The sequence below is a fragment of the Neovison vison genome, chromosome 3 (assembly GCF_020171115.1).
Source record: "Neovison vison isolate M4711 chromosome 3, ASM_NN_V1, whole genome shotgun sequence".
NCBI classification, from domain to species: Eukaryota; Metazoa; Chordata; class Mammalia; order Carnivora; family Mustelidae; genus Neogale; species Neogale vison.
The window spans coordinates 148,779,182-148,805,981 of NC_058093.1; the positions used below are offsets into that span (position 1 = coordinate 148,779,182).

Genomic DNA, 26,800 nt, shown 5'->3' on the forward strand with positions numbered 1-26,800 from the left:
CTGGGAGGGAACCGGAAGGGCTGGCAGCAACCCAACCTCACTTTTAAAGAATGCCGAAAATCTGATGTTTATTAAAAACCGCTCCCACCTATATATGTAAGGCTAGCTCATGCTCAGGCAGGGATCTCTATATTTTAGAGAAAATACCCAAAGCTTGCAACGCCACCGCCTTCCAAACGGGAACTGAAAAGAAGTCTTGCTAAAGCCATGCTCAGATGGGTTTGGAAATCTCTTGAGTTTTAAGACTGTTTAAAAACGGTTCTGGCGTGGAGACTGGTTTCCCTTTGGAAACCAGTGTCTGGTGGAAGCTGGTATTTTTATAACTCCAGGCTCTCTATCAGATCCTGTGTTACCATGGTTGCTAAGGGGAACACTGGCTTCGAATTTCACATTTCAGTTTGCAGAGTCTGGCTAAGGAAGTAGAACAGTTAAAGGGTGGGGGCTGGGGAAGGGGTCGGGGACTGGCGGCTGGGGTGGGGGGCAGACCGGGGTTTTATCTTGGGGTGGGGGCGGTGGCCAAGGATCCCCAGCCTCTGGGAGGCCTGCCAGCGTGGGCGGGTGTGTGGGTGTGCGCTGGGGGGGTCTGCGCCCATCAGGGGCATCACACCACAGAGTGCCTTGGCTGCCAACTGGAGGGGGGGCGGGCAACAGCTTTGGAGGGGACAAAACTGTGGGGAGTTATTTCAGCAGGGGTTACAGGAATGGTTGCTTAAGCGGAGGCATTCACAGCAGCAGGTGCTGGACCCAGAGGAACTGCAGCGAAACCAGTGCCCAGGGGCTGTGGACCTGCCCCAGGAAGGCTGCATTCTCGGAAGAACATTCCAGGCAGGGTCTATGCCGAAGACGGGCTGGAATAAACTGTTCATGGAGAAAGGGTCTCTTGAATTTTCAAGGTTCCTTCCAGCCTTCCACTTCCTGCTTAGTCTTTTTGAGTGACTGGTAACCGTAAGGAATTAAAGGTTCAAGGACTTGAACAGTTCACCGCTGTGATGCCCTTATCAGATCTCCTTGTCTTGTGTGCTTCTGGGCTCCTACCTTCCTCCTTCCAGGCTCACCTGATTTTGAGCTCTGCACTGTGCACTGAGTTCCCCGAGTGTCCCTCTGGCTAGGGAGAGCCCAGATTTACTTGATTTTATTTCAGCATATTCTCTCTGGAAGTGTGTCTAGGAGACCTTTCAGTTCAGTAAGGAGGTAGCATTTTTTCTCAGTGTTTGTTGAATGAATACACAAACTCTCTTTCATGCCCTCCATGGCGTTCTCTGGCTTGGAAACTTTGGTATCATCTTGCCTGCACCGACAGGGATGCCTCTGCTGGGAGCCAGTGCCAGCCGAGGGCTTACCCATCAGACCTGACACAGACAGGCCACGCTCATTCTGGCCCGATGCCTATGTTTATTTTTCTTCCTGGGGGTCTTTCTCCTTCCTCACCAGGCCAGTACCCGTCCTGAATCCCTAGCTCCCCTCCCCTTCGCTCTCATCAGCAACCCGCACCCCTAAGCTCCCCCTACCCTTGCGTTGGCACAACCCACCATAAATGTTCACAGCTGCGTGATTTCTGTGGATTCTGTCACCAAGTGGGTTGTCAGCCTTTTGGGGAATTATCACAACTTCTATGCTTTCCTTCTAGAACAACTAGGAAACTCTGTAGTTTGATAAGAGAAGTAGCATTGTCTCAGACCCAGTCACAGCTTCCCGAAGCAGTGGAGCGTCCTGAACAAACTGTAGTTGGGGTTCCATGATAGATGAGTGGATGAAATGATTCAAAAGCAACTGAGAAGAGGTCATAAGGCATTAATATGACCACCTGGCAAAGGGTGTGTCCAGAGAACAGGCATCTGCAGCTCCGTATGGATGCTAGTTGCATCGGATATTACAGGAGGAATAACTCAGGGCAGGCTGGGGTGGTGGGAAGTGAACCTGTGGTGGGAAGTGAACCTGGCCTTGAAGGTGGGTGAGAGTCAGGCAGGAGGAGGAGGAAGATGGCGCTCAGGCAGGAGGAATGCAAGAGGCCTTTTGTTGGAGCTGCATTGGGAGCACTGTGGCTAGAGCCTCAGAGGACTCCTGTGAAGTTCTCCAGGAAAGGGGGGTTGTGTTTGATCGTGGGGGGCCGTGGCGCCTAGTGAGGAGAACGGACATTACTCTCTGGGGCTGTCTGTGGGGTGATGCTTCTCTGGAGCAGTGCCTGGGACATGGTTGGCTTCCGACAGCAATGCACAACAGTGCAGCCAGCTCTCAGAGGGGCTGTCATGCACCACTTGCTTTCATTTTAAGCCTTAAACCTGCAGGGTAAGGATTAGTCCCATATCCCTGTGTTACAGATAGCAAGTTGAGGTCTGGAAACATTAAAGAATCAGGGGAGCCCCACAGCTGGGATTGGCTGAGCCAGGATTCAAACTCACAGTCAGAGAGGTTCTTCCAGTTGTGCTCTTCCCACAGTGCTCTCTGACTTCAATGGCTGCTCACTGAATGCACCTAAGATACAGCTACTCCAGTTTCTTAACCTTGGTTGCACGCTGGAGTCACATGCAGAAATGAATTTTCTTTTTCCCTCTCAAACCCCATCCCCAGAAAGTTTGATTTCATTGGTTCAAATGGGTTTGGGGGGATGGTCTGAGAATTTGTACTTTTTAAAAAGCTTCCCAAGGCAAAGGGTCAGGAGTCCTGGGTTGCATGGAGAATAATTTCAAATCTCTCCGCTCCCCATTAGGGCCCATTAGTATCCTGGGCACAGCTGACCTGGGCCTCTTCTGGCCACCATGGGCCATGCCGTGGCCCCATCTGCTCTCGGGAAGGGAGGAATAGTCCCACTGGAAAGGTACCTCTGAAGACTGTTCTGCTTGACTCTCTTAGCCCTGTGAAATAGCAGAGGATCTCCACCCACACCCACTTCATCTCAGCCTTTTCCGAGGTCAGATTTCCCCTGGAGCCAAAACAATGTGAGCAATTGAATGCACGCTCACGCAAAAAGTTAAAAAAGTGGCTCTCTCATTGTTGCACGGAGCAATTTCATTTCCTGAGAAGCCTGACTTGCTGCCCTCTGTGTCCTCCTCCCCAGCCTGTGCCTGCCGGCCTCTTCCAGGAGCCCAACCAGTTGCATCCTTGAGGGGGGTGTGCCCATTGGAGACACCCCTCAGAGGCACCGGCCCCCTCCCTGCCCTTCCTCTGGAAAAGGCAGGGAGGGGGTGGGTGAGGTTTCTGGGGCCTGGAGGGAAGGAGAGCAAGGGAGCCAACCATAGGGAGGGGGTCAGAGGGAGGTGCAGAGGGAAGACTCCTGGCACAGGGCACCCCTCTCCCTTTCTCCTTTCCTCCACTCTTGTCCCTGCCTTTGGCTGCCAGACTCAGAAGAGTACAGGAGACTGGGAATCATGGGTAGAGATGGGCTGGGGGCATTAGAGACAGAAAGGATGAGGGGGAGCAGGTAGAAACAGCCCCCTAGTGCACAAGGAATGTCTGCTCAAAGGAAACAGGTGTAAGGGGTTAAAAGCCACTCTAGAATTCCCTGCCAGAGGAATTTTTGACAAAGCTCTTGAAGAAAGGCGTCCAAAGAAAAGTGTTCAGTGGTATCTTGGCAAGATCACCACTGGGTCACAGAGGTGACAGAGGAGCGGAAGGGGCCAAGAGCGTTGTAGGGTCAGGAAAACGGCGGTCCCCTACTGCCGGCCCCAACCCCAACCAATTAAATGGTTGGCAAGTGGGCTCCCGCTGAGACGGGAGATGATGGCACCCTTAGCTCTGGCCACAAACACTAATTATACCCTCCTGTGGGGGGCCCATGCAGTCACAGTTTGGCTGGGGGCCTGGGCAAGATGAAGGGGTCCTTACAGCGCTACTGGAAGACAGCGGATGGGATGCTTTCCTGTTTCTTTGTGACAACTTTGATTTCTTTCGTTAACATTTTTCAGTTTTCAGGGTACAAGTCTTTTACTTCCTTAGTTTATTCTTAAGTATTTTACTCATTCTCATGCTACTATAAAGTGACTTTTTTTTCTAGTTTCCTTTTCACGTAGTTTGTTTTCAGTGTAGAGAAATGTGGTTGATTTTCGTATGTTGATTTTGTATCCAGAAACTTTACTGAGTTCATTTATTGGTTCTAATGTTTCTGGGGTATTTTTTTGGTGGAGTCTTTAGGGTTTTCTATATATAAGATCACATCATCTGCAAACAGACAATTTTGTTTCTTCCTTTTCAATTTGGATGTTTTTTATTTCTTTTTTCTTGCCTAATTGCTCTGGCTAGGACTCCTAATACTACGTTAAGAGGGAGTGGTAAGAGTGGACATGCATGTCTTGTTCGTGGTCTTGGATTGGAAGACTTGATACTGTTAAAATGTCCATACCACACAAAGCGACCCACACATTCAGTGCAATTATCAAAATCACAATGGCATTTTTAAAAGAAATAGAACTGACAATTCTAAAATTCATAGAGAGCCAAGAAGGATTCATATAGCCAAAACAATCCTGAAGCAATTTGAAAAAGAACAAATCAGGAGGCACCACACATCCTAATTTCAAAATATATTCCAAGGCTACGGTAATTAAAACATCCATATAGACCAATGCGGCAGAATTGAGAGCTCAGAAATAAATCCGTGCACATATGATCAACTAGTCTTCGACAAAGCGCCCAGAACACACAATGCGGAAAGGACGGTCTCTTTAACAAAAGGTGCTGGGAAAACTGGATATCTACTGGCCAAAGAGTGAAACTGGACTCCTAGGTTATATCATACACAGAGACATCGACTTAAAATGGATGAATACGTAAGACCTAAAGCTATAACTTCTCAAAGGAAGCGCTTCACGACACATTGGTCTTGGCAGTGATTTCATGAATATGAAAGCAAAAAGCACAAAAGTGAAACAGACAATCGGAACTACACTATATCAAATGAAAATTTTTCTGCACAGCCAAAACAAAGCAAAACAAAACAAAAACCAAATAAAACCCCACAAAAGAACACCACCAAAAAAACAGAAAGGCAACTCACAGAATGGGAGAAAATATTTGCAAACCATATATCTGATAATGGGTTAATTTTTAAAATATATAAGGAACTCCTACAACGCAATAAGCAGAAAACTAATAATTGCATTGAAAAAAATGAGTGAAGGACTTGAATGGACATTTTTCCAGAGAGGGCATACACATGGCCTACAGGTATATGAAAAGACGTTCAATGTCAGTCATCATCAGGGAAATGCAAATTAAAACCACGTCATGTCTGTTAGGATGACCATTATTATTTGGAAAAAAAAAAAAGTGTTGGCAAGGACGGGGAGAAATATTTGCTCTGAAAGACAGTAAGTAGGGAGCTTCCTTAAAAAGTTAAAAATAGAACCCTATTATCCAGCAATCGCACTTCTGAGAATTTATCTAAAAGAACTGAAATCAAGATCTTGAAGAGATATGAGCACTCCTGTGTTCAATGCAGCTCTATTCACAGCAGCCAAGATGTGAGAACGACCTAGAAGCCCACGAACAGAGCAGAGATTAAAAAGTGTGGTATATCCATACGCTCACCCTTGAACAACGTGGGGTTTAGCGGCGCCGACCCCTGTGCCATTGAAAATCCGTATGTAATTTCTGACTCCCCCAAAACGTAACTAATAGCCTCTGGTCGTCCAGAAGCCTTACCAATGATATCAACAGTCAATTAATGCATGTTTTGTATATATAGGTATTATATCCTGTATTCTTACAATAAAGTCTGCTGGTGGAACTATCACTAGGAAAAGCATAAGGTGGAGAAAATACATTTACAGCACTGGATTGTAAAAACTCCACATCTAAGCGACCCCCACAGTTCAGACCCATGTTGTTCGGGGGTCAACGGTACCATTATAAGAGAAGGGAATTCTGCCATATGGGACAACACAGAGGAATCTGGAAGATATTATGCCAAGAGCAATAAGCTAGTCACAGAAGGACAAATACTGCATATTTCCACTTACCTGAGGTCTTTCATATCGTCAGACATATAGAGGCAAAGAACAGAGGTGGCTGCCAGAGGCTAGGGCCTGGGGGGTAATGTCAGTGGCTAAAAACTGGACACAAGATTTCTGTTACATCGGATGAATAAATTTCAGGGATTCACTAATGACATGGTACCTAGAGGTAACAATATTGTCCTGTATACTTAAAAATCTGTTAAGAGGGTAGATTTCATATTGAGTGTTCTTATGATAATAAAATTTTATAAATACTAAAAAATAAAGAAAAGGGGGGGTGCCTGCTTGGCTCAGTGGGTAGAGTGTATGACTCTTGATCTTGGGGTTGTAAGTTCGAGCCCCATGTTGGGTGTAGTGATTACTTAAAAGAATGAAATCTTAAAAAAAAAAAAAAAAGTTAAAAAGAGCTCACGAAGCAAATACGAGTGGCAAATAGGAGGGCAAGGAGACTCCTGCCCCTTGCAGGCACCGAAAATACTCTTCAATCACTTTGAAAACCCTCTTGGCAGAGCCACTGGTGTTGAAACAAAAAAAGTCTCACTGAAAATTATTCTCTATCTCTCAAAGAAACGTCTGATCGGCACCAGTTATTTATGGCAAAAGTGGAATCAATTATCTGTTGACCTATTTGGCTTCTTCTGTGTAGTAGGCGCTGGGCTATGGACCAAAGAAACAGAAAGGTGCTTCACGAGGCACCAGCAGAGCAGTCAGGGACTCCGGCACTCAGACCTGGATTCCAATACACATTCTGCTGTGTGGCCCTGAGCAAACTGCCTGACCTCTCTGTTCTCTGGCAGCTGGGGATGATCTTCAGAGTGTTGTCCGAGTTCAGAGAGAAAAGAATGCATGCTGGGCTTTGGGCAATGCCTTCCAGAGTATGTTGTTATCATTATAAAATACTAAATAGATGCCAAATTACCAAATACTAAAATACTAAGATGCCATCGGAAGGCTGGAGTTGTCAGGGCCGAGTGCTGCGTCTGGCTCTTGGGAGCTGTCCCTGTGCTCTGCTGGGGGTGGGGGTGGGGAGCTTCCTGGAAGACATGGCTTAGGCTGGGCCCCGGAAGAGGTGTTTTGGCCAGGTAGAGAGAAAACTCAAAGGATGGAGTCCAAGGTCTTGAATAACCAAGAGAACCAGAGAGAACGGTTAATTCAACTGGGTCAGAGTGTGCAAGGAAATGTCCAGGGGACTCCCGCTAGGGCAGGGCGGCTCTCAGAGCCCCGGGTGGCCCCCAGTCTGGAGGTGCTTTGGACCCAAGCACGCGCTCGGTCTTAAAGCGGAGTGGAGGCCAGTGAGCCCCACGTCCAGTGAGGGTGGCCTCCGTGAGCTGAGGACCCCGAGATTGCACTGGGGCTGTGAGGATTTTGTATCTTCCTCTTAGGTTTGTTCTAAATGAGCTTTTCACACCAAGATGGCCCGTGGGTCTCGTTTGAATCAAGGCCCAGAGGAAAGGGGAGCAGGGGAAGCCAGGGAGGGTGTGCAGAAGCAGAGGGTAGAGTGACCTACAGCTGTAAGAACAGGTAATTAATTGGGTGAGTTCTGGGCTGCTGCTTGGCTGTGGGGGGCCGGAAGGGTGAGTCTGGGCCTGCACTGGGATCTGGACTGAGCAGGAAGGCCTTGGGGCGCAGCTCTGATCACATCTTATTGGAGGGGCTTGAGACATGACCTGGATGTATCTAGTGGGCAGCTGGAAACACAGGCCTGGGATGCTTCTAGGATTGGGAGGACCCAGCCTCGGGTGGTAGGGTGGGCATCTGGGTCAGCCATCTACTTGGTCCCAGGGGAAAAGTCTAAACTTTTCCACCACAGAGAGAGGCAGCAGCAGTAGCTTTGGCTTCCAAAAACTTCTCAGAGCTGACCGAACCTGCTTTGGAAATATCAGTCAGGCCTCAGTGGACGTGTGTGTGTGTGTGTGTGTGTGTGCACGTGTGTGTGCGTGTGACAGGTAGGGGAGGCAGCAACAGGCTCTGAGAATTCAGGTGTCTGTCTCCAGGGAGCTGGGAAAGGCACAGGCTCTCCGTGGGGACTGAGATGATCCCTAGGACACCCCTTTATGTCCCCATCTCTTCTTAAGGCCCTGTGTTAGGGAAGCTAAGAGCTCCCGGTTGGTAGTGGAGCAGCCCCAGGCCAGCTCTGGCACTGACCGGCTAGGTGTCCCAGCGCAGGGCACTCAGCCTCTCTGCCCCTTTAAGACTGGCCCTTGGTCCACCTGGAGGACTGAGCTCTTGGAGAGCCACCCTGCCCTAGAGCAAGTCCCCAGGGCATTTCCTTCCACATTCGGATGTACTTGTCCTGGGGCACTTAGCACTCTCTCCACACCATGTCTTTCTCCCTGAGCCCCTTCAGAGCAAGCAGCGTGGTCTCCCCCTACAGAGGGGGCACCAGGGCTCAGCGCAGGCGATCTTTCCCCTAGACCGCACAGCCGGAACCTGGTAGAGGCAGGACGGGAGCCCAAGGCTGGTTCTCGAATCACCTCACCGCGGGCCTCCGGCAGAGAGCTCGGCACGCGGGGCCCTGGTTTCCCCTTTTACACCATGGCACGAGGCCTGGATGGACTGTTTGTTCTCTGAGTTCACCGAGAGCACAGGCACTTGTGTCTGTGACATTGCCCTGAAAAGTGGAACGCATCAAACAAGTGTGCATGAGGGGACGGTCCCTGCTTCCTGCGCAGACCTCCTGGCACCTCGCGGATCTCACATCCGAATGTTCGCGCCGCCTCAGGCGGTGTTAGAAGTGTCCTGGCAGCCAGGAGCCAGCGCTCAGTGGTGGCCTTGCCTCCTGCTCGGGGAAGCAGGTGATGGCAGCGCCGGGAGGGGCCCAGATCACGCAGCGGGAATGTGTTGGGGCAATCCAGGTCACTGCCCTGCATTGAGCCGGGTTGTCAGGGCCACAGGGCAACTCAGGCAGGGATCGGAGGACCCTGAGTGGCCATCGTCCAAGAGGGCTGCCTTCAGATCACCCCCCAGGGAGGCAAAGAGCAGAGAAATGGCCTCCTGCGGTTACTGCGTCCTGAGCTTAGGACGCGCTAAGAGCGACATACTGTCGGAGGAGGCCATTTGCCGATCTGAGAAACGATAATGAATTGATACGCATCTGTTAAGCAGTATGTTGGGCTCAGCGGTAGAGGCCAATGGCTTATGTCTGAGAGAGGACTGCACACTCTGCTTTCCTCGGCATCCACAAAGTGGGGAGCGAGCCCCCCACTTCTCATAAACGGATGCTTCAAAACCATCTACAACGACCCTCTCCTTTCTCTTACGTTGCTCTATTACCTTCTTCCTTTGCAAAACACAAAAACGTCCCCTGACGGTACATCTCCCCTTGCAGTCGACAAGCTCCTTTTCCTTGTTGCCTTTCACAGAAACCCTTCTCCAAAGACCTGTCCACACTCACACCCTCCCGTCCACCGCCTCCCTGTGGCCCGGCCACTCCTCCAGCTACGCCCTCCCCCTGGGGGATCCCACCTGGTCCCAGCCTTGAGCACCAAGTATACACACACACTTCACACAACGCTTGATTCCGTGTCCCAAGGCCGACCTCATCCTGATTATCAGGCACTTCTCCCCAAGCAACAGTGGGACAACTCTCTGGGCATGACCACCCGGTCGTCCAAACACAAAAAAACCCTACCTCCTGGTTTCCATCCCCACTCTGTCTCTCTTTGAGCCCTCCCCTTCCCAGAAAATGGCGCCACCAGGCCAGTGAACCAGGATCCCACATCGCTTCCTCTGTTGTCCAAAACCTCACGTCAGCAGGTCCTCTTGGCTCCAACTCAAAAATACAACTGGAATACAGTCCTGTTTGGTGCCCTCAAGGCTGTGTTCTGAGCCACTGACCTCTCCCTACATGACACCAACCGCCCTGTAACGAGCCCCCAGCTTCTGGTCCCCGAGAGGAGCCAGGACAACCCTCTAAAGTGGACTTCTACACTTGGCAGGGCAAGTACGTCACTGAACCCTCGCTCCTCAGAAGCTTCTCGGTTATTCTTACTTATCTCTCTTTCAGATGAAATTTAGAAGCAAGTATTTTTAAAAAATAAATAATTTAATGGTAAACGCATCCAGACCAAAGAACCATTCATTCAATTAATATTTGTCAGAGACCCCCTCCCGGCAGGCAGCGTTCTAGATGATGAATTCCTGAAGTCTGAGTTCCTAATAATTTCCTTTGGCGGGCTTTTTCCTTCTCTATAAACTCAATCCAATAAAACCTGGCTTTAGCCGACAGAAGCATGGGAAGTCACACTCCTGTTCACCAAAGGATGGATCCCTCCAGGTGGTACGAGCCTCGCAGCTTTCCTGGCCCTTTGGAGTTTTGCTAACAGGCATTCTAGGGTGGCGTTCCCTAGCAGGGCAGCGGGCACGGCCAGGCGGGTCACTTACCTCCCTGAGGCAGGTGTAGATGGGGCAGACGAGCACGCGGAAGGGCTCGCCCGTGCTGCTGCGCATGGTGCCGAACACCTCACACAGGAAGGTGATGAAGCCGAGCCAGCGCTCCACGTCCTGCTGCTGAAGCTCTTCCCGCACGGTGAAGTCCTTCTGTGGAGGCACAAGAGACCGATTCAGCCTTGCCGGGGTCAGCCTGCTTCACTGTGGTTCCTGCTGTCTAAGGGCCGGCTCCAGACAACTGGTAAACCCCAGGCTTTCAGGAAGGTGGGATGGGTGACCCTTGGCCGGTGTGTGAGGGTGGGTAGCAGGGGCCACCGTGACTTTTGGCCAGAGCACCTCTTCTTCAGTTCCTAGATTGGGGGGGGGTCCCTCAGCTTTGCCACACTGGCCCTCGTGCTGAGGTGGGGGAGGGAGATGAAGGGCCGATGACACCTTTCCCAGAGTTATTACCTCTCCCATTCAACTCCGTGTGCCCAAACCACCTCCCTTTGCTAATCCCTAGTGCATCCCCTCTGCAGGAGGGAGGGAACCAGAGCATTGCCCCGCACGTCAGCAATCAATGACTGAGGCCCATGATGGCTCGAGCACTGGGCTAGAGACAGCTAAGGCCCCTGTCTGCAAGGGGCTTTGAGACTTTCATTCATCCTCTCTAACAGCGCTATTGCCCCGTTGTGTGCCAGGCACTGTATCAAGGACTAGGAAATGACACGTTCACTGATAACTGTGATACAAGAGAAGGTATCAAAGCCACTGTGGGGTCCAGGTGAAAGGACTTTGGGACCTCAGAGGCAGACATTGTCACTATGAATGGGAAATCAAGGCCACGGAAGAGCTGGATGCTGACCCAGGAATGTGGGCATTTCAGATGGACAGAACAACAATGTGGGGAGGGTAACGTGGGTGTTTGGGAAATAGGGAGGTAGAACGCAGTCTGGGTCCTACACAGGTGGTGTAGATGGGAAAAAAAATGGAGGCAGGGCTGAGAAAGAGGGTAGGGGCTAGAGTATGGATAACTGAATCCAGCCAAGGAACTGCATTCTGGGATGGTTGGCAGAGAAGGTCCTGGGTGGGTCATGAAAGGCCACGGTCACATCTATGCTCCTTACAAGGGTAATATGGCATGGATGCGGAGCCAAGAAGGCAGCCCCCACCAAAGTGCAGGCTGAATGGAACTACACTCTCTGGCGTTCAAGAGAGAAGAAACTGTGGTAGTTTAGATTATATTCAGAAACACATTTCCTCTACCTCTAGTCTTCGGGTTTGGCCATATGACTTGCTTTGGCCAACAGAATGCGGCAGAAGTGACCCGGGCTGGGGGAGCACCTGATCTGAGGCCTTAAGAGGCCTTATGTAGCCATGCTTACTCTCCTGTGTTTCTCCTATTGGCATGAGAGACCATCTGTGGGCTGGTCTGATGGTCCCAAAGGGAAGACGAGAGACATGTAAAGCAGGGCACCACCCTAGTCTAGGCGAGATCGGGTGGCCCCTAGGCAGCCTGCACACACATTATGTAACTATAGCACAACACCGCGTGCCACGAGGATTTCTGGGGTTGTCTGTTGAGCTGCACTAACTGCCCGATACAGGACAGGCACAAGAGACATTGCCAAGATAAAGAGTCGCCATGTGATGGATTTCAGAGTTGACGGAAAAGGAAGACTCAAAGATGACAACAAGATTCTGGGTCTGGGTGATTGTGCCACCAAGAGGAATAGGACACGGGATGGAACAGGATGTAGAACATGCCCCATGCCATCCCCACCATCCAGTACCCCTCCTCACCATGTATTTTGGCTGAGTACTCTCTTGGATGCCTGAATCTTGGAATCTCCAGAGAAGGAAGATCTTGTCGGAAGACTTAGTTAATGTCTGTCCCTTATGTAGGATGGAAGGGGTATCTAAAAACCTCAAAGGTCAGATGGGGCCTCAGCCTCCTCGGCTGGCCAATTTGGGGCTGGAAGAGAAGATCTCCAAGAGATGTCCCTCCAGTTCCTGCTTTTGGTGAGTCTGGGTCATGGCTTATACATGTCAGAGTTTCACCAGTTTAAAGTGTGTGTGTAGAAAAGGAGAGCGGCGGCAGCCCACTCCTTACGCACCAGACACTGAACCAAGGACCTGAACTGTAACGTCTCGTGTAATCGTCACAGTGATCCCATGAGGCAGGTCCTACTATTGTCCCATTTTAGAGATGATGAATCTGAGGTTAGAGAAGGTACCCAACTTGCCCATAGCTACGTGGTAATGGTAGAGCTGGGATTTGAACCCAGACCTGCCTACTCTGGAAACCAAGCTTCTTCCCTACTTCTTTTCTCATGGAAACGTAGTACCTCAGAGCCTAAGCTCTTATTCACTTTGTGTCTGAATTTTCCACTAAGTCATTTGTTCGTACTACCCCTGGAAGTCCACTCAAGCTCACAGATCTCACAGGCCCCACACCGACCCTTGGGCCTCCTGCCTCTCCACTCACTTCCCACTGAAATGTCTCCTTGTGCACAACTGTAGTTTGCCAGTGCCCGGAGTGCTCCCACCCTGGAGTCTGAGAGAGGGCAGCACCCCCAGAAGAGTCCCCTGGGTTTTGCCAGGAACTCCAAAAGTAGTGAGGTCTCCTTCCTAGGATAGAGCCTGGAGCAGGGAGCCCACAGGGGCTGCCCTGTCATTCTCTAGGTACCTGCGAATGAATGAATGACCTTACCCACCACCCTAAGGCCTACAAAGGGTCCTGGACTGCTGGCCTTGAAGTCATGAATCTTTAGGTAGTTCCACCATCATTAGCCCGTGTTTATCCCACTATATCCTTACATGGTCAGAGCAGAGGCAGGCATTAGCATTCTCATTGTAGAATGGGGGAAACTGAAGCACAAAGTGGTTAAAAGACTTGACCAAGGTCACTTAGGACTAGAATCTGAGTAAGAACCCAAGCTCTACCATTGCTCTCGAATCTGGGTTAAAGGTTCTCGCGCCTCGGTGACACTGGAGGCACCCAGAGGAACTTCGAAGCTATAGAGGCTTGGACTCTGCTGCACAGAGGCTTGTGTAGCTGGCCACGGGGTGGCAGGGTGGGGGGAGGCTGGACACTGGTCATGTGTGAAAGCCTTCCAGGTGATTCCAGTGTGTGGCCATGGCCGAGAACCACACCTCCAGGCTTTTATAGGTGTCGACTTGGGAGTTCAAATGGGGCCCCTCACCAGGGCCTGATTTGTCCTTTTCCCATCTCCTATAAGAATACCCAAGCAGGCCTATGTAGAAGCAGAAAGCCCCACAACAACGCCGGGAAGGAAGATAACAGTTCACCAGCAGCCTCCTCCCCAGACTGAACACAAGTGCTATCACCAAGAAGCTCTAGTTCCCCAGAGCAGCTTGGCCTCCCACCCAGAACACCAAAGGTTAGGGGTAGATAGATAGACTGGTAGGTAGCTTGACCTTCAGCCTCTCCCCGTCTGCCCCGGCTGGTAGGCAGTCTGGGATTACTTGCAAACCCTGTCCTGTGCACCCAGACAGCTCCTAGCAGCAAGTGCTCTTGCTCTGGTCCCTGCAGATTTGGGGGCCAAAGGGACCCTGTGAGCTCAGAGGTGCGTTGCTCTCAGGCAAAGCCCTCTTGGGCAGGGAAAGGCTTGGGGCAGTGCATATCAGTAACCAGAGTTTTAAAAAAATAATTGCATCTGATCAAAGAACTACAGCTTGACTCAATTTCCTCTTGATAATCAGTGGTGTCGAGAGAGGACTCTGTTTGGGGCTAGCAACATGCACTAGAAAACCAAACACCTGCTAAATGTTGGAAATCAAACTTGGGTCGTGCACACGAAACCCCCCAAGGAGAGGGAGACTCTACGGTGCCACAGCATGACATTGAGAAGTCCAAAGTCGACCCATACAGCTAACCCCCAAACCAAACTGAGCCTTCATCATTCAAGGGTAAGGGATGAGAAAAACAATATGCCATCTGTGCACAGCACAGCAGAGTAGGGGGCTGCTAGCTACCCTGAAGACCGAATGGAAATGCATAGCTTTGAAAATGATAACCATATACCAAGAAGAAATAAAATTAAATACTCCAGTATAAAATGTGTGGGCTTTTAGGTCCATAAGAACAACAGCATGGATTCTGTGACACGTGGAGAGGCATTTGAAAGAAGGGACACTCAACTCGCTAAAAGTCCCCTCACTGAGATGAAGTGGAAGAGGCCTTTCGGGGACAACTGGTGGGAACGAGAGGTACACAGTGACACGAGAGCGTGAGCCAGAGGCAGTGAAGGACAGAATGTGCGCTGCAGAAAAAGTCCCACATAAGACAGCCAGAAAGTTGAAGACAAGGATAAACAGATGAAAAAGAAGAGGAAGAGGAGAAGACTGAGTGGACGGGCGTCTGACCTGTGAATTATAGAGGCTTTCAAAAGAATCCCAGAATACAGGACTTAAAGAGAGCAGAGGGAAACACTTTGAGTTGAAAACCAAAAGCCAAAGAAGAACACACTCTTCAGGCAGAAAGGGCTCACAGCCTCCCGGAACCCCACCATGGATACTTAGCAGGAGAATTTTCTTTTTGAATTTCAAGAAAAAGAAAAATTCTAAAAACAGCTTTGAAGGGGGCGGGAAACCCCTAGGTTTCTTACAAAGGAACAAAAATATGGTTGGCCTTGTATTTCTGTATTTGATGTTAAAATTCAGAGACACTGAGACAACATCTTCCCTTGTCTGCGGGGGAAAGAACACACACAGCTGCTAGTGAAAACAGGAGAAACGCATCTTACATAATAAGCAAAGGTTTTTCAAAGTCCTACCTACATGCTTATCTTAAAAAAAAGTCAAACTGTCGTAGCTTCCATGGAAAACAGTATGGCAGTCCTTCAAAAAATTAAAAATAGGGACGCTTGGGTGGCTCAGTTGGTTAAGCGGCTGCCTTCGGATCAGGTCATGATCCCAGCATCCTGGGATCGAGTCCCACATTGGGCTCCTTGCTCGGCAGGGAGCCTGCTTCTCCCTCTGCCTCTGCCTGCCTCTCTGTCTGCCTGTGCTCGCTCGTTCTCTCTCCCTCTGTCCCTGACAAATAAATAAATAAAATCTTAAAAAAAAAATTTAAAAATAGGGGCACCTGGGTGGCTCAGTGGGTTAAAGCCTCTGCCTTCGGCTCAGGTCATGATCCCAGGGTACTGGGATTGAGCCCCGCATCAGGCTCTCTGCTCAGCGGGGAGCCTGCTTCCTTTCCTCTCTCTCTGCCTGCCTCTCTGCCTACTTGTGACCTCTGTCTGTCAGATAAATAAATAAAATCTTTAAAAAAAAATTAAAAATAGAAGTACCCTATGATCCAACAATTCCACTTCTGGGTATATCCCTCAAAGAATTAAAAGTAGGGTCTTGAAGAGCTATTTGTATATGTGTGTTCATAGCAACACTAGTCGTAACAGCCCAGAGGGGGAAGCAACCCAAATGTCCCACCAACAGATGAACAAAATGTGGTAAGTGTATGCAAAGGAATATTATTCAGTCTTAAAGTGGAAGGAAATTCTGACATACATCACAACACAGGTAAACCACGAGGACATTATGCTAATTGAAATATACTAGCCACAGAAGAACACATACCGTATGATTCTACCTACACAAGCATCTAGAAAAGTCAAAATCACAGAAACGAAAGTAGGATGGTGGTTGCTGGTGGCCAGGGAGAAAGGGGACTGGAGGATTGTCTAATGGGCTAGAGTTTCATTTGCATAAGATGAAAAAGTTTTGGAGGTTGGGTATATAAAATGTGACTACATTTAACACGACTGAACTATACACATATAATGAGCTGAATTAATGGTAAATCTTACTTAGGTGGTGCTTTCTTTGATCACAATGAAAAATAATTCAAAATTTAAAAACTTTCTTAAATGCATGCCCAGCCAACAAAATTTAGACTCAGTTTGAGGAAATCATGGTATAGAAGGACCAGAAGTGAAAACGGAAACCAGGTAGACTTACAGACTTAACAAAATAAGTAATTATAGCTTTGGTTGTAAGACAGAATCAAAAGCCAAAAAATAGCCCTTGAAAGAGAAGTTATTAAATCTTTAAGTGTAATTTGAATAAGAATTTTATAGTAGTAGTGATTTAATAATCTAAGATTAACTCATTGAGGACCGATACATACTAGTGGAAGAGGAACAGAAGATGGTAAAGCATACACATTTCATAATTAAGACCAGAAGGATTCAGAAGTTATTGCTTCTTTCCTAAGTATGGTAATCATAGAAGTTAAAGTATACCTTTAAAAGTATTAAAAGTAAACACTAGTAACCATTAGCAGAACTGAAAATAGGATATATAAAATAAATGTATGGGTAAAAATAATTGTGGGCAAAAAAAATTAAAGTGCTAGTAAAATCAAAGTAGTTTTCAAGATAACAACCATTAAATAAGATAAAAAGGTTACATACAAATAAAATTATATTTATAATAGATAAAAAAAGATTATACACTGTGTAGCATATACTCAAAATACATAAAACAAAAGCTATTGAAACATAAGGAAAAAACAGGAAAAATAGCATCTGGAAATGAAACTGCTAGTATTTGAGGGCTGATTAATAAAATTTAACTACTTAGCTGATTTAAGTAATGTAATTAATAATACTAAATTGAAACTGACCTCATGTAAGCTGTGATTCACACTAAATTTCAAAGCACAGAAATCTCCAGGTTACATACTTGGGCCAAGAATTAAGAACAATTTGGGACGCCTGGGTGGCTCAGTTGGTTAAGCGGTTGCCTTTGGCTCAGGACATGATCCCAGGGTCCTGGGATAGAGTCCCACATCGGGCTCCTTGCTCTGCGGGGAGCCTGCTTCTCCAGACTCTGCCTCTGCTGCCACTCTGCCTGCCTGTGCGCATGCTCTCTCATTCTCTATCTCTGGCAAATAAATAAATAAAATCTTAAAAAAAAAAAAGAAAAATAATTAAGAACAATTAAAAAGTAGCCAACTACTTGGATGTTTCAAAATAGTCTCCCAAAGGGGGTGACTGGGGGTGCTCAGTGGTTTAAGTGTCTAACTCTTGATTTTAGCTCAGTTCATGATCTCAGTGTCTTGGATTGAGCACCATGCTGGGCTCTGTGCTGGGTGTGGAGCCTGCTTAAGATTCTCTCTCTCCCTCCACCTCCTCCCACCTAAAAGGAAAAAAAAGTCTCCCAAAGACGGGTGGAATAAAGATATAATCAAATATATGATAATAGATTAGGAAATACAGAATTTTAAGAACTTGTGGGATGTGGTCAAAGCTATAACAAGAGGTAAATTTATAGCCTTAACTATTTTGGGTATTACAAAGGGAAGCAAATACATGATCTAAACCTATGCTGTCCAGTACTGTAGCCACTAGCCACATAGAACTACTGGGTGCTTGAAATGTGCCTATACAAACTGAGATATTCTCTAAGTGTAAAAGGAGTTTTTGAAAGCTTAGTATGAAAGAATGTAAAATGTCTCCTATTTTAAAAATATCAATTACATGCTGAAATTTTGGATATACTGGGTAAAATAATATATTATTAAATTTGAAATGATATATGCAGGGGCGCCTGGGTGGTTCAGTCAGTTAAGCATCTGACTCCTGATTTTGGCTCAGGTCATGATCTTAGGCTACTGGGATTGAGCCTTGTGTCAGGCTCCACGCTCACTGGGGCATTGGCTTGAAATTCTCACCCTCTCCCCCTGCCCCCTCCCACTCATGTTCCTCTCTCTCTCAAATAAATAAGTCAATCTTAAATAAAGATTACATATGTGGATCCCATACTTCTACTGACTACTATTAATCTATACATTTGACTAAAAAAATTAGAAAGCCACCAGTAACTAAGGAAGTATATGAAAGGATATAATACAGATAAAGCCAGAAACTAATTAATTAGAAAACAGAGAAAAGAAATTTTGTAAAATCAAGAAATGGAAATAAAATGAGAAATATGATCAAAATATTAAAAAGAGATATATAGTAGATTAAAAAGTACAATAAAAGCTATTTACAACTCTATACTGATGATTTTTGGAAAAAATGATAAAATAGGAAATGTTTTAAAAAATAAGTATCATCAAACTTTACTAAAAAAAAAAAATCAATAAAAGTCCAGAAAAGACTAAAAATCATAAAACAAAATGAAAAGTTCTGAATTAGGAGATCTCTAAACTTATGATTTTGATAGGTAAGTTGATCTAAATTTTCAAAAAATTATATGGCTGTTCTGCTATGGAGACTGACCTAGAACAGAAAAAAGATAAATTTTTCCTTGACAGGAAATTACAAACAAGAAAGTCTACGGGCTCATCTTTCTAATCGGAGTAGATGTGAAAGTTCTAGTGAAGTTCTAGTGGAGTAGATATGAAAGTTCTAAGTGAAATGCTAGCAAAGGATCCATTATGACCAAGTAGATTTTATCCCAGAAAGGCAAAGATGATTTAGTATTATGAAATCTATGAACATACTATATTACATTGTAGCAACTTCCATGACCCTTGGAAGGAAGGAGATAAATAATTTGATATGATTATACAAATGAGAAACCCAAGAGAACTCTCTAATAAAGATTAGAATTAGTATGAGCGTTTAGCCACTAATTAATTAATAAGTGTATTTAGATGCAAAATTAGTATACAAAAATCAACAGCTTTTTAAATGATAGGATTCACCAGTGAGATATTTTAGTGCACCAAATCTCATTTATTAAAGCAATAAAAACACTGACCTAACATTATTTAAGAATGTGCAAAATTTCTATGAAGAAAATAGCTAAACCAAACTGTGAGATTTTGGACAAAGTTTTTGACAAATGAAGAAACGCATAATATTCCTTAATGGGTAGACAGTATTATAAAGATGCTGATTCTCTTTGAAATAATTCACAGGTATAACTCCAGTTTGTACTCCATAATCCAGGGGGAATTTTTGGAGGGAAAGGGGGGAATGGAGGCTTGAAAAAAATAATCCTAAAAGTAATCTGAAAGAGTAATGAGGCAGGGGGAGGGGGAACCTGGGTAGCTCAGCTGGTCAGGTGTCTTGGGACTCTTGAGTTCTGCACAGGTCGAGATCTCAGGGTTGTGAGATTGAGCCCCACCTTGGGCTCTGGGCTGAGTGTGGTGCCTGCTGGATTCTCTTTCTCCCTCTCTCACTGCCCCTTCCCCATCATATTTTTCAAAAACAAAAGAGTAACAGGGGGAAATAGCTAAAATCAAAACTGTTAAGAGTAGTATTATGTTTCACTTATCCTAAAACTTTACTAATGAAAAGGGTGAGGAACCGACATCAGAGTGGACAGCTAGATCACATAGCCTAGAAACATGCTCAGCATCCATGAGGACTTATCACATGGTCCCCAGAGGACCACAAATCAGCAGCAAAGGGAGCATTATTCACTGCAGGTACAGCTGTCTAAGTATTGGGTGGGGGGAAGAAGGGGGGTAATAATTCAGAGTTTCCCTTCACAGTGAACCTTAAAATGAATGCCAGATGGAATAAAGAGGTAAATGTTAAAGAAAACAAGAAGATGAACCATAAGAATTTGATAGACAATCACATTTCTGGATGGAGGGGAGCTTTCTACATCCACACAAAAGAGAAATGCATCAAAATACTGCAAACACATTTAGGAGGCAATTAACATTCTGGGAGGAATGTCCGCAATAAATGTGACAAAGGGTAAGAGTCTTAACCTATAAATTGCTTGATCAAATTTGTAATAAAAATACTAAATCCCTCATGGACAGATGGGGAAAGGCCATTAAAAGACAATTCATATATCAAAACATAAATTGCTGATAAATGAATGAAAACAAATTAATTAAATCTCTGTAGCATTCAAATGAATGAAAATACTATTTTCTTCCTACTCACTATCTTAATATATTAAAAACCGGTAATTGTCAATCCTGGGGAGGATGGAAGGAAACAGACACTCTCATATATGCTCAGTGAAAATTTTTTATATTTTTCTAAAAAAATTTTAAAATAAGTCTTCAACGTGTTTTTATTGTCTGATCTAGTAATTGCATTTTGGGATAATTACCATAAGGCAATAGTTAAATGTAACAGGAAAAATAAGCTTAACACACACAATTCAACAACCTAAGTATCCCACAATAGGGGAATGATTAGGTCAATGATAATCCTTGTACCAATTAAAAATTATATGTTTACGAGAAGTTTCTAACAGCTGGGAAAAATGGCTCTATGACACTAAGTGAGAAAAGCGAAAACAAAATTGAGTTGTACTCTGCAATCTCATCCAAGATTAGAATGATTAGATCAGAATTAGAATCTCATCTAAAAATCACCCCACAATTTCTTTTTTTTAAGGAAAAAGATGAGAAACACCCAAGGTATGAACCATCCTTGTTTCTCAGTAAATGTGAGTCTACTTTGTATGGATTTATGAATGACCTTTATTTTTTTTTTACTTCTTTTTATCTTCTGAATGTCTCTGTTTTTCTGTGAACATGTTTGATAATCAGAAAAGCAGTTACTTGGGAAGAAACCGGTGGTTTGTGACCCTTTTCCTTGATTTTTTTTTTTTTTTAAATGAGGACAGAGGAGTTCCCGGAGTGATCTACGGGTTGGCGTTGACTTTCACTGGAAGTGTGAGGAAGTGGGTTGTGAACAGGCTCAGCTCTGAGGCCACCACAAACTAGCTGTGTGTCTCCTCTGGGCATGCAGGCTGTAGGCTGCCAGCTTTTCCTCTGGAACAATGAGCTCCTTTCTGCCAGCCGAAACCAGCCGTCCCCTGGGTCTCTGCTCTACCTTCAACATCAGCCTCTTGCATCCAGAACCAGCAAGGGGCCTCAGATTGGTGGCAACCATTTCAAAGTTGGGTATTTGGCTCTGGGTTCTCATCTGACCGGCAGGCTCCCACCCTGCAACCCCTAGTGCTTTTCCCCCAACTTGAAGGCTACCATTTAAGCCCTGTTTCCTGCCTAAAACTATTTATTGACGTACTGCTATTTCCTGCACCGACCACATCAATAAACCCTGAAAGCCATTCAGTGGCTCAGGTTTCTCAAGGCATGCTGGGAAATTCTTCCCCCGCTCTGGATAACCACATGAACTCTGGCATGATAGAGTCCTGTGGTCAAGCCAAAAACAGCTGCGCCCAGGCATAGGGGGAAAACACCCCCCCCCCCGCCCCCAGCCAGCCACTGCTTTGGGGAGATGCTGCTCCCAGCAAGCCAGCGGAGGGAGGGGTTAAGGCACAAGGATCACACTGTATTCTGACACTTCCCGGAGTCGATGGACGGCCCCTCCGATCCCTGCAACCTTACCATCATTTCCTTCTCCTTCTTTGAAAACAAATGACCCAGGGAAATTTGCCCGTCCACACTCTATATCCCCAGCGACTCTGGTTTGTTTCTGGGTGGAGAGGTGGCTGCGGCTGCCATCTCCCCAGCGGGGAGGAGAAAGTGCACTTTTTATTTACTTCTGGCAGGAAGTTTCTTTTTCCTGGATAAGTTGGGATGAGATGTGGGAGGGACAGGGGCTGAGGAGCTGGTGACAGCCCAGCAGCAGTGAGTCGGTCTCGGTCCTCCTCCGTGTCCATTGGTTGGAGGGCTGAACAGGAGGATTTGATGGGATTCTTTATATTGGAAAGACAAAGATCATTTTCAAATAGGAGGTGCTCTATTTTTGTTTGGCTCAAACTTTCACTTCCTTTAGGTTTCCGCTTCAGTGTCAGCTCCTCAGGGAGGCCTCCCCCAACTACGTCTCTAAAGTAACAGCCCTCCCAGGGGCAGAGGCAGGGGGATTCCCAAACCTAGAGCTGGTCTGGAGGGGAACCTAGAGACTTGCTAGATCATTCTTCCCTGGCCCGAGACAGAGAGTCCTGGACATGCCATTTTCTGTCCTTCCCTGGGACCTTCAGGCTCCACGAGACCCCTCTGAATCCCTATGAAAAGGGATTTGGGGAAGTTAAGCCACCTCCAGTTAGTTTCTGTGATTAGGACCAAAAGAACTGATGGGTGTGACAACAAGCCCATCTTCTGTGATTGAATAATGAACAGATCCCTGAGCCCCAGGCAGGAAGACGAAATGGGGCTAAGAGCCAGGGATCAGGACACATGGCTGGGCAGAGTTGGTAAGGAGAGTGGGCTGAGGCTGGGGGGGCTTGCTTCCATCACAGTCCTGGGTCAGGAGAGGAGGAGGAGGGGAAGGAGGGAGGAGGGAGGAGGGGCCATCTGGTAGGCATCTGCGTCTTGGGTAGTCCTCCTTGGGCAGTCCCCACACCCTGCCCTTAGCACACCCACTCGGGGCAGCATCATGGAAGGATCACCCATGGAAGGATCATGACTAGGTCAGAGAGACCTTCTTAGCTTCAAGGAGTGGCATATGCAATGTATCTGGTGCACAGTAGGTTTTTAACCAGTGGCAGAGAGACCTCTTGGTCATTGCAACTTGAGTCATTCTGTCCACCAGAGCTGGCCCCAGACCTGGCCACTGCCCTCTGCCCCCCATCCTTCTGGCAGGCTGTGGGTGCAGCCCCAACTAAGAGGTATGCTCACCTGCCTGCACCCACAGCTGGGCATCATGGCCACAGCGTGGCCACAGCTGCTAGTCTTGGCTCAGTCTTGTTAGGCATGGAGGTCCGGCCCTGGGGATTTCGCAAAACCTTGACTCTGGAACAGCGATAATCTGACCTTGGGCTCCCGCAGCAGTCTGCTGCGGCTTCCCATCTCATCCGGAGGGAGAAGGCGCCCCAGAGACCAGTATGCGCCTGGGGCTGCAGCCTCCACCCCATGACTGATTGCTTGTCTTGATTTCTGATGTCTGCTGGGCCCTGTACGGCTCCTTGCCTTTGGACATGTCCTTTCCCACTCCAGGCTGGACTTTTCCCTGAGTAGCCCTGACTTCCCTGACGCATGGACCAGACATCCACCCATGTGATACCAAAGCCATCTCGAACTAGCACAGGCCTGAACTGCCTTATTTGGGGGGGGTGTCCAAGGACATAGCTGATTCCCGGGGGGCACAAACAATGCCAGAGTTGGCCCTCCCCACTCTTGCCTCTGCCTGTCTTGGTTTTGTGCATATAGACCACTGTCTCTCCTGCCAGGGTGTCCCTTTGTAATGGCAAAAGCCAAAGATGGGGGTCGGTAGCCCCCAATCTCTATCATAATGGCTTGTGAGCCAAAGGAAGACAGACCTCCCTCTCTCCTTGCGTCTAAACCACAAATCCCAGGGACAGATTCTGACTGGCTCTGCTTGTCACATGACCATCCCTCAGACCAACCAGGTGGAAGTGGAGATGGGGTTTCCTGATTTGACAGACCCAAGTGGCCAGTTCTGTGGTTGGAGGGTGGGGGGCGCTGTGACCGACCCTAGACAGAACAGCTGCCCGCTGAAAACACAGACCGGGGTCTGGGACCATCGCTGTGGCTTTCACACCTCCTGCCTGAAACACTCTTGGGCATTGTGCCCAATTCTCTGCATGTTGGTGGTGACTACCACCCTCTGGGTCCCACCCGAAAGCATGAAGAGAGAGTAACATTATTGGATGAGTTCGAATCTGCTCTAATCAGTAGAGATGAAAATCATGCCCCAAATCCCAGCCCTTCAACTATTAATAATAATAATTTTAAAAAAATCTCTGCAGACATTGTCTGTTACTGATGGTTCATGGCACTGTGGCTGAGAGTGCATCCTTTCTGGCACTTGGCTCCAGGTGAAACGAACAAGCTGTGGCTGGGAACAGCCATCAGCCACTTGCAGCTGAATCTAGAACATTCTGGAGACATTTTCCAAGAATATTTCTGGCTTGGCAAAATCAGGTCAGGTTGGCTCAGCTCGGCTGATCTGTATGGGGGGGAGTGCGGGAAGCAGCAGCACTGGGGTGCAGTGGGGAGAAGCCGAGAAGTTGGGCTGATTCAGTGGGAATTCTGTCTCACACTTCTGCAGGCGTGAAGCCTCATTATCAGGCGAGGGGGAGCCAGCACCTGCTGTGACTGTGGCCTTGAAAAGCCCTCAGAAGAGGCTGAAAGTTTTCCTTTCAGCCTGAGCAGGCAGAGAAGGCTGCTGTTGGACAGAAAGGAATACCAGTGGATGGGCTGGAATGCCTCTGAATGGGGTGGCATAGGATTCATTTAGCCTCAGGAAGACACCCGCAGGTGCTTGCCAGGTACAGGTGAGTCGGAGCCTCGCTGGAGTCTCCTGGGGCAGCCTTCAGTAACCAGACACTCAGTAGACTGCGTGGGAGGTCCCCTGGTTGCCAGGCTGACTTTGGGGTAATAGGACCACCCGACATTTACGCGTCACTTTTCTTTTCAAAGAACTTCCTACAAATGCTCCTGCCTCTTCCTCCCACAGCATCTCACACTTCTAAGGCTGGTAGGGCTGGGACCCAGGTCTCTGATTTGGCTTCTGGGGCTCCTTCTTCTCCAAAGGCGTCCTGTAGACAGGACAGATGCCTGCCTCTGCCCTGCCTTTCCCCGCAGCTCCCTCCAGACGGGAGGGCCCACCTGTCACTCTGCAGAGCCCAGATTCCTCTTTGCCTGGCTGCCATCCTGCCCAGAGGGTGGCTGTGGGCTCTAACGCATGTCATCCCCGGGGCCCAGGTGAGTCTTACCCATGATGCAGGGCTCTCTGTGGGGAAGGAGGGGGCGTGCTGAGCTCCAGGAGTAGGTTGACTGGAAAAGAAAGGGGCACCAGTCTGGTTTGGGCAGGTCACCGTGCAATTATCAGGCCTGTCTGCACCTCTGTTTCCTTATCTGTAAAATGGAAAGAGACTATGCGACTGGTACAAGGTCAGCAGGGTGACGGAGTGACAAACAGGTGTGAAACCCCAAGGATTCGCTGAGAACCCTCCCTAACGAGGAAAGGGTTATGGTGTCCATGTTCTACAATTTTAGGAACAAGGCACACAGGGGACAAGTGCCCTGTCCAGAAGTTTCCATGTGGGGAAAGTGGGATGGGGGAGAGGGGCACAGAACATAGGTCTTCCAGGTTTGGAGGTTCCTAGGGTCTGCTCGCAGAGTTTCTGCCTGGACCGGGTTCTCCCTCGAAAGTTGGGTACCCTCCCACAGTCAGAACTGCTGTCTGGGATCCCATTGCTTGGGGCTGGGCCCACAGGCCACATTCTGGATGCTGGCTGGAACTGAGGACATGAAATCTTACTTTCAATGAGCAGCCCCACTGCTTCTGAACCCGTCTGGAAGGCTGGCGATAAAAACAGATGATTACGCAGGCGTTATTAAACTATTTATAGATTTTGAGAAAACCCCTTGAAATGCTCACGAAAAGATTTGGCCTATAATGGGGATTCCAGAATGACTCAGCCCAAAGCCCAAATCCACCCTCGACTTTGAACTTTGCCACAGACGGAGTCTTCAAAAGTCACATTAACATTTATGGGGCATTATCCCTCAGGGAAGCTGGAATGGGGGTGCACACATCTTTTATCAAGCTGTATCCCGAAGTGTTTATTGGACAATAGTTAGGCAACAACTAGGGTGGGGTTCATGCAGAGGAACTGGGATGGAGGAGGACACAAAGTCCAGAAGGCCAAAATTTACATCCACGGATCCTGGCTCCTGGCCCGGTTATAAAGACCACATGGAGGTATGAATGTGGAAGTGACTGTCATGCCTGCTCTTTTCCACAAAGATGTGGATGGAAGCTGTTTGCCTCAGGCTCTGTCTGAACGTGCCCTCAATTAAAACATGCCTTTCCACGTGGACTGGATGTCTGCTCTGTGCCCAGCAAAGCAGGGCTTGGGGTATCCCTGAAGGAAGCACCCAGGCCCTTCTAGATGAGCCACGAGCTCTGGACTGCAGACCAGATGGGGCCCTAATGCTGTTCCAAGGAGGCTTTGGCCACCTGTGGGGGTGGATGCCTGGCGGCTGGGGGGTGGGCAGATTTGGAGAGCCTCAGTGCCTGGCCCAGACCCTCTACTGAATCTGTTTCACATGGTTGAGGACAGGCCTGAAGTCCAGTTTGGAAAAAATAACACTGTTGCTAAAAATGTCTGAAAAACACTGGACACTTATGTGTCAAAGGTACACATAAGGGGCCCAAAAGCCAGAGAGGCTTGGGTGATTGGACTCCCACCTAGCTCTTGGACCTGGGCAAGCCCCAAGACCCCTTGTGGCCTCACATCCCCATGTGGGAAAAGGGGAGAGGGCTAGACAGCATGCGAGTGAAAAATTCCTAGCCCGAGTAGATACTTGGTAGAAGCTTCTCCTCTTTCTGCTTCTTTGGCCTTCCCAAGTTGGGCCCCAAGAACGTCCATGCCAGGTGTGATGGGATAGCCCATCCGACCTTCCGCTCCTTCGCCTGTATATGATGGGAGTTGGAGTCGGGTGTAGGCGATGGCTTCTGTGCAGGGAGAGAACAGTGTGTGGTACTAATATAAGGTTACTGAGCCAGAGGAGGGCCAGGGGTGGGGAGCACTCCACCGGGAGCAGACATCCTGGCTAGCACGAGTCTCATGAAAGGTTTTATTTCCTTGGCTAT

At 47.8% G+C, this 26,800-nt stretch overlaps 1 protein-coding gene across 2 annotated transcripts in view; it reads right to left on the reverse strand.

The window, feature by feature from the left end:
- CTIF (cap binding complex dependent translation initiation factor) overlaps positions 1-26,800 on the reverse strand; it is a 281,396-nt gene that overhangs the window by 25,382 nt on the left and 229,214 nt on the right. For both annotated transcript variants that reach the window (XM_044243025.1, XM_044243023.1), the window contains exon 10: positions 10,335-10,490. In XM_044243025.1, the coding sequence (XP_044098960.1) occupies positions 10,335-10,490 (156 nt within the window). The remainder of the gene's footprint in view (positions 1-10,334; positions 10,491-26,800) is intronic.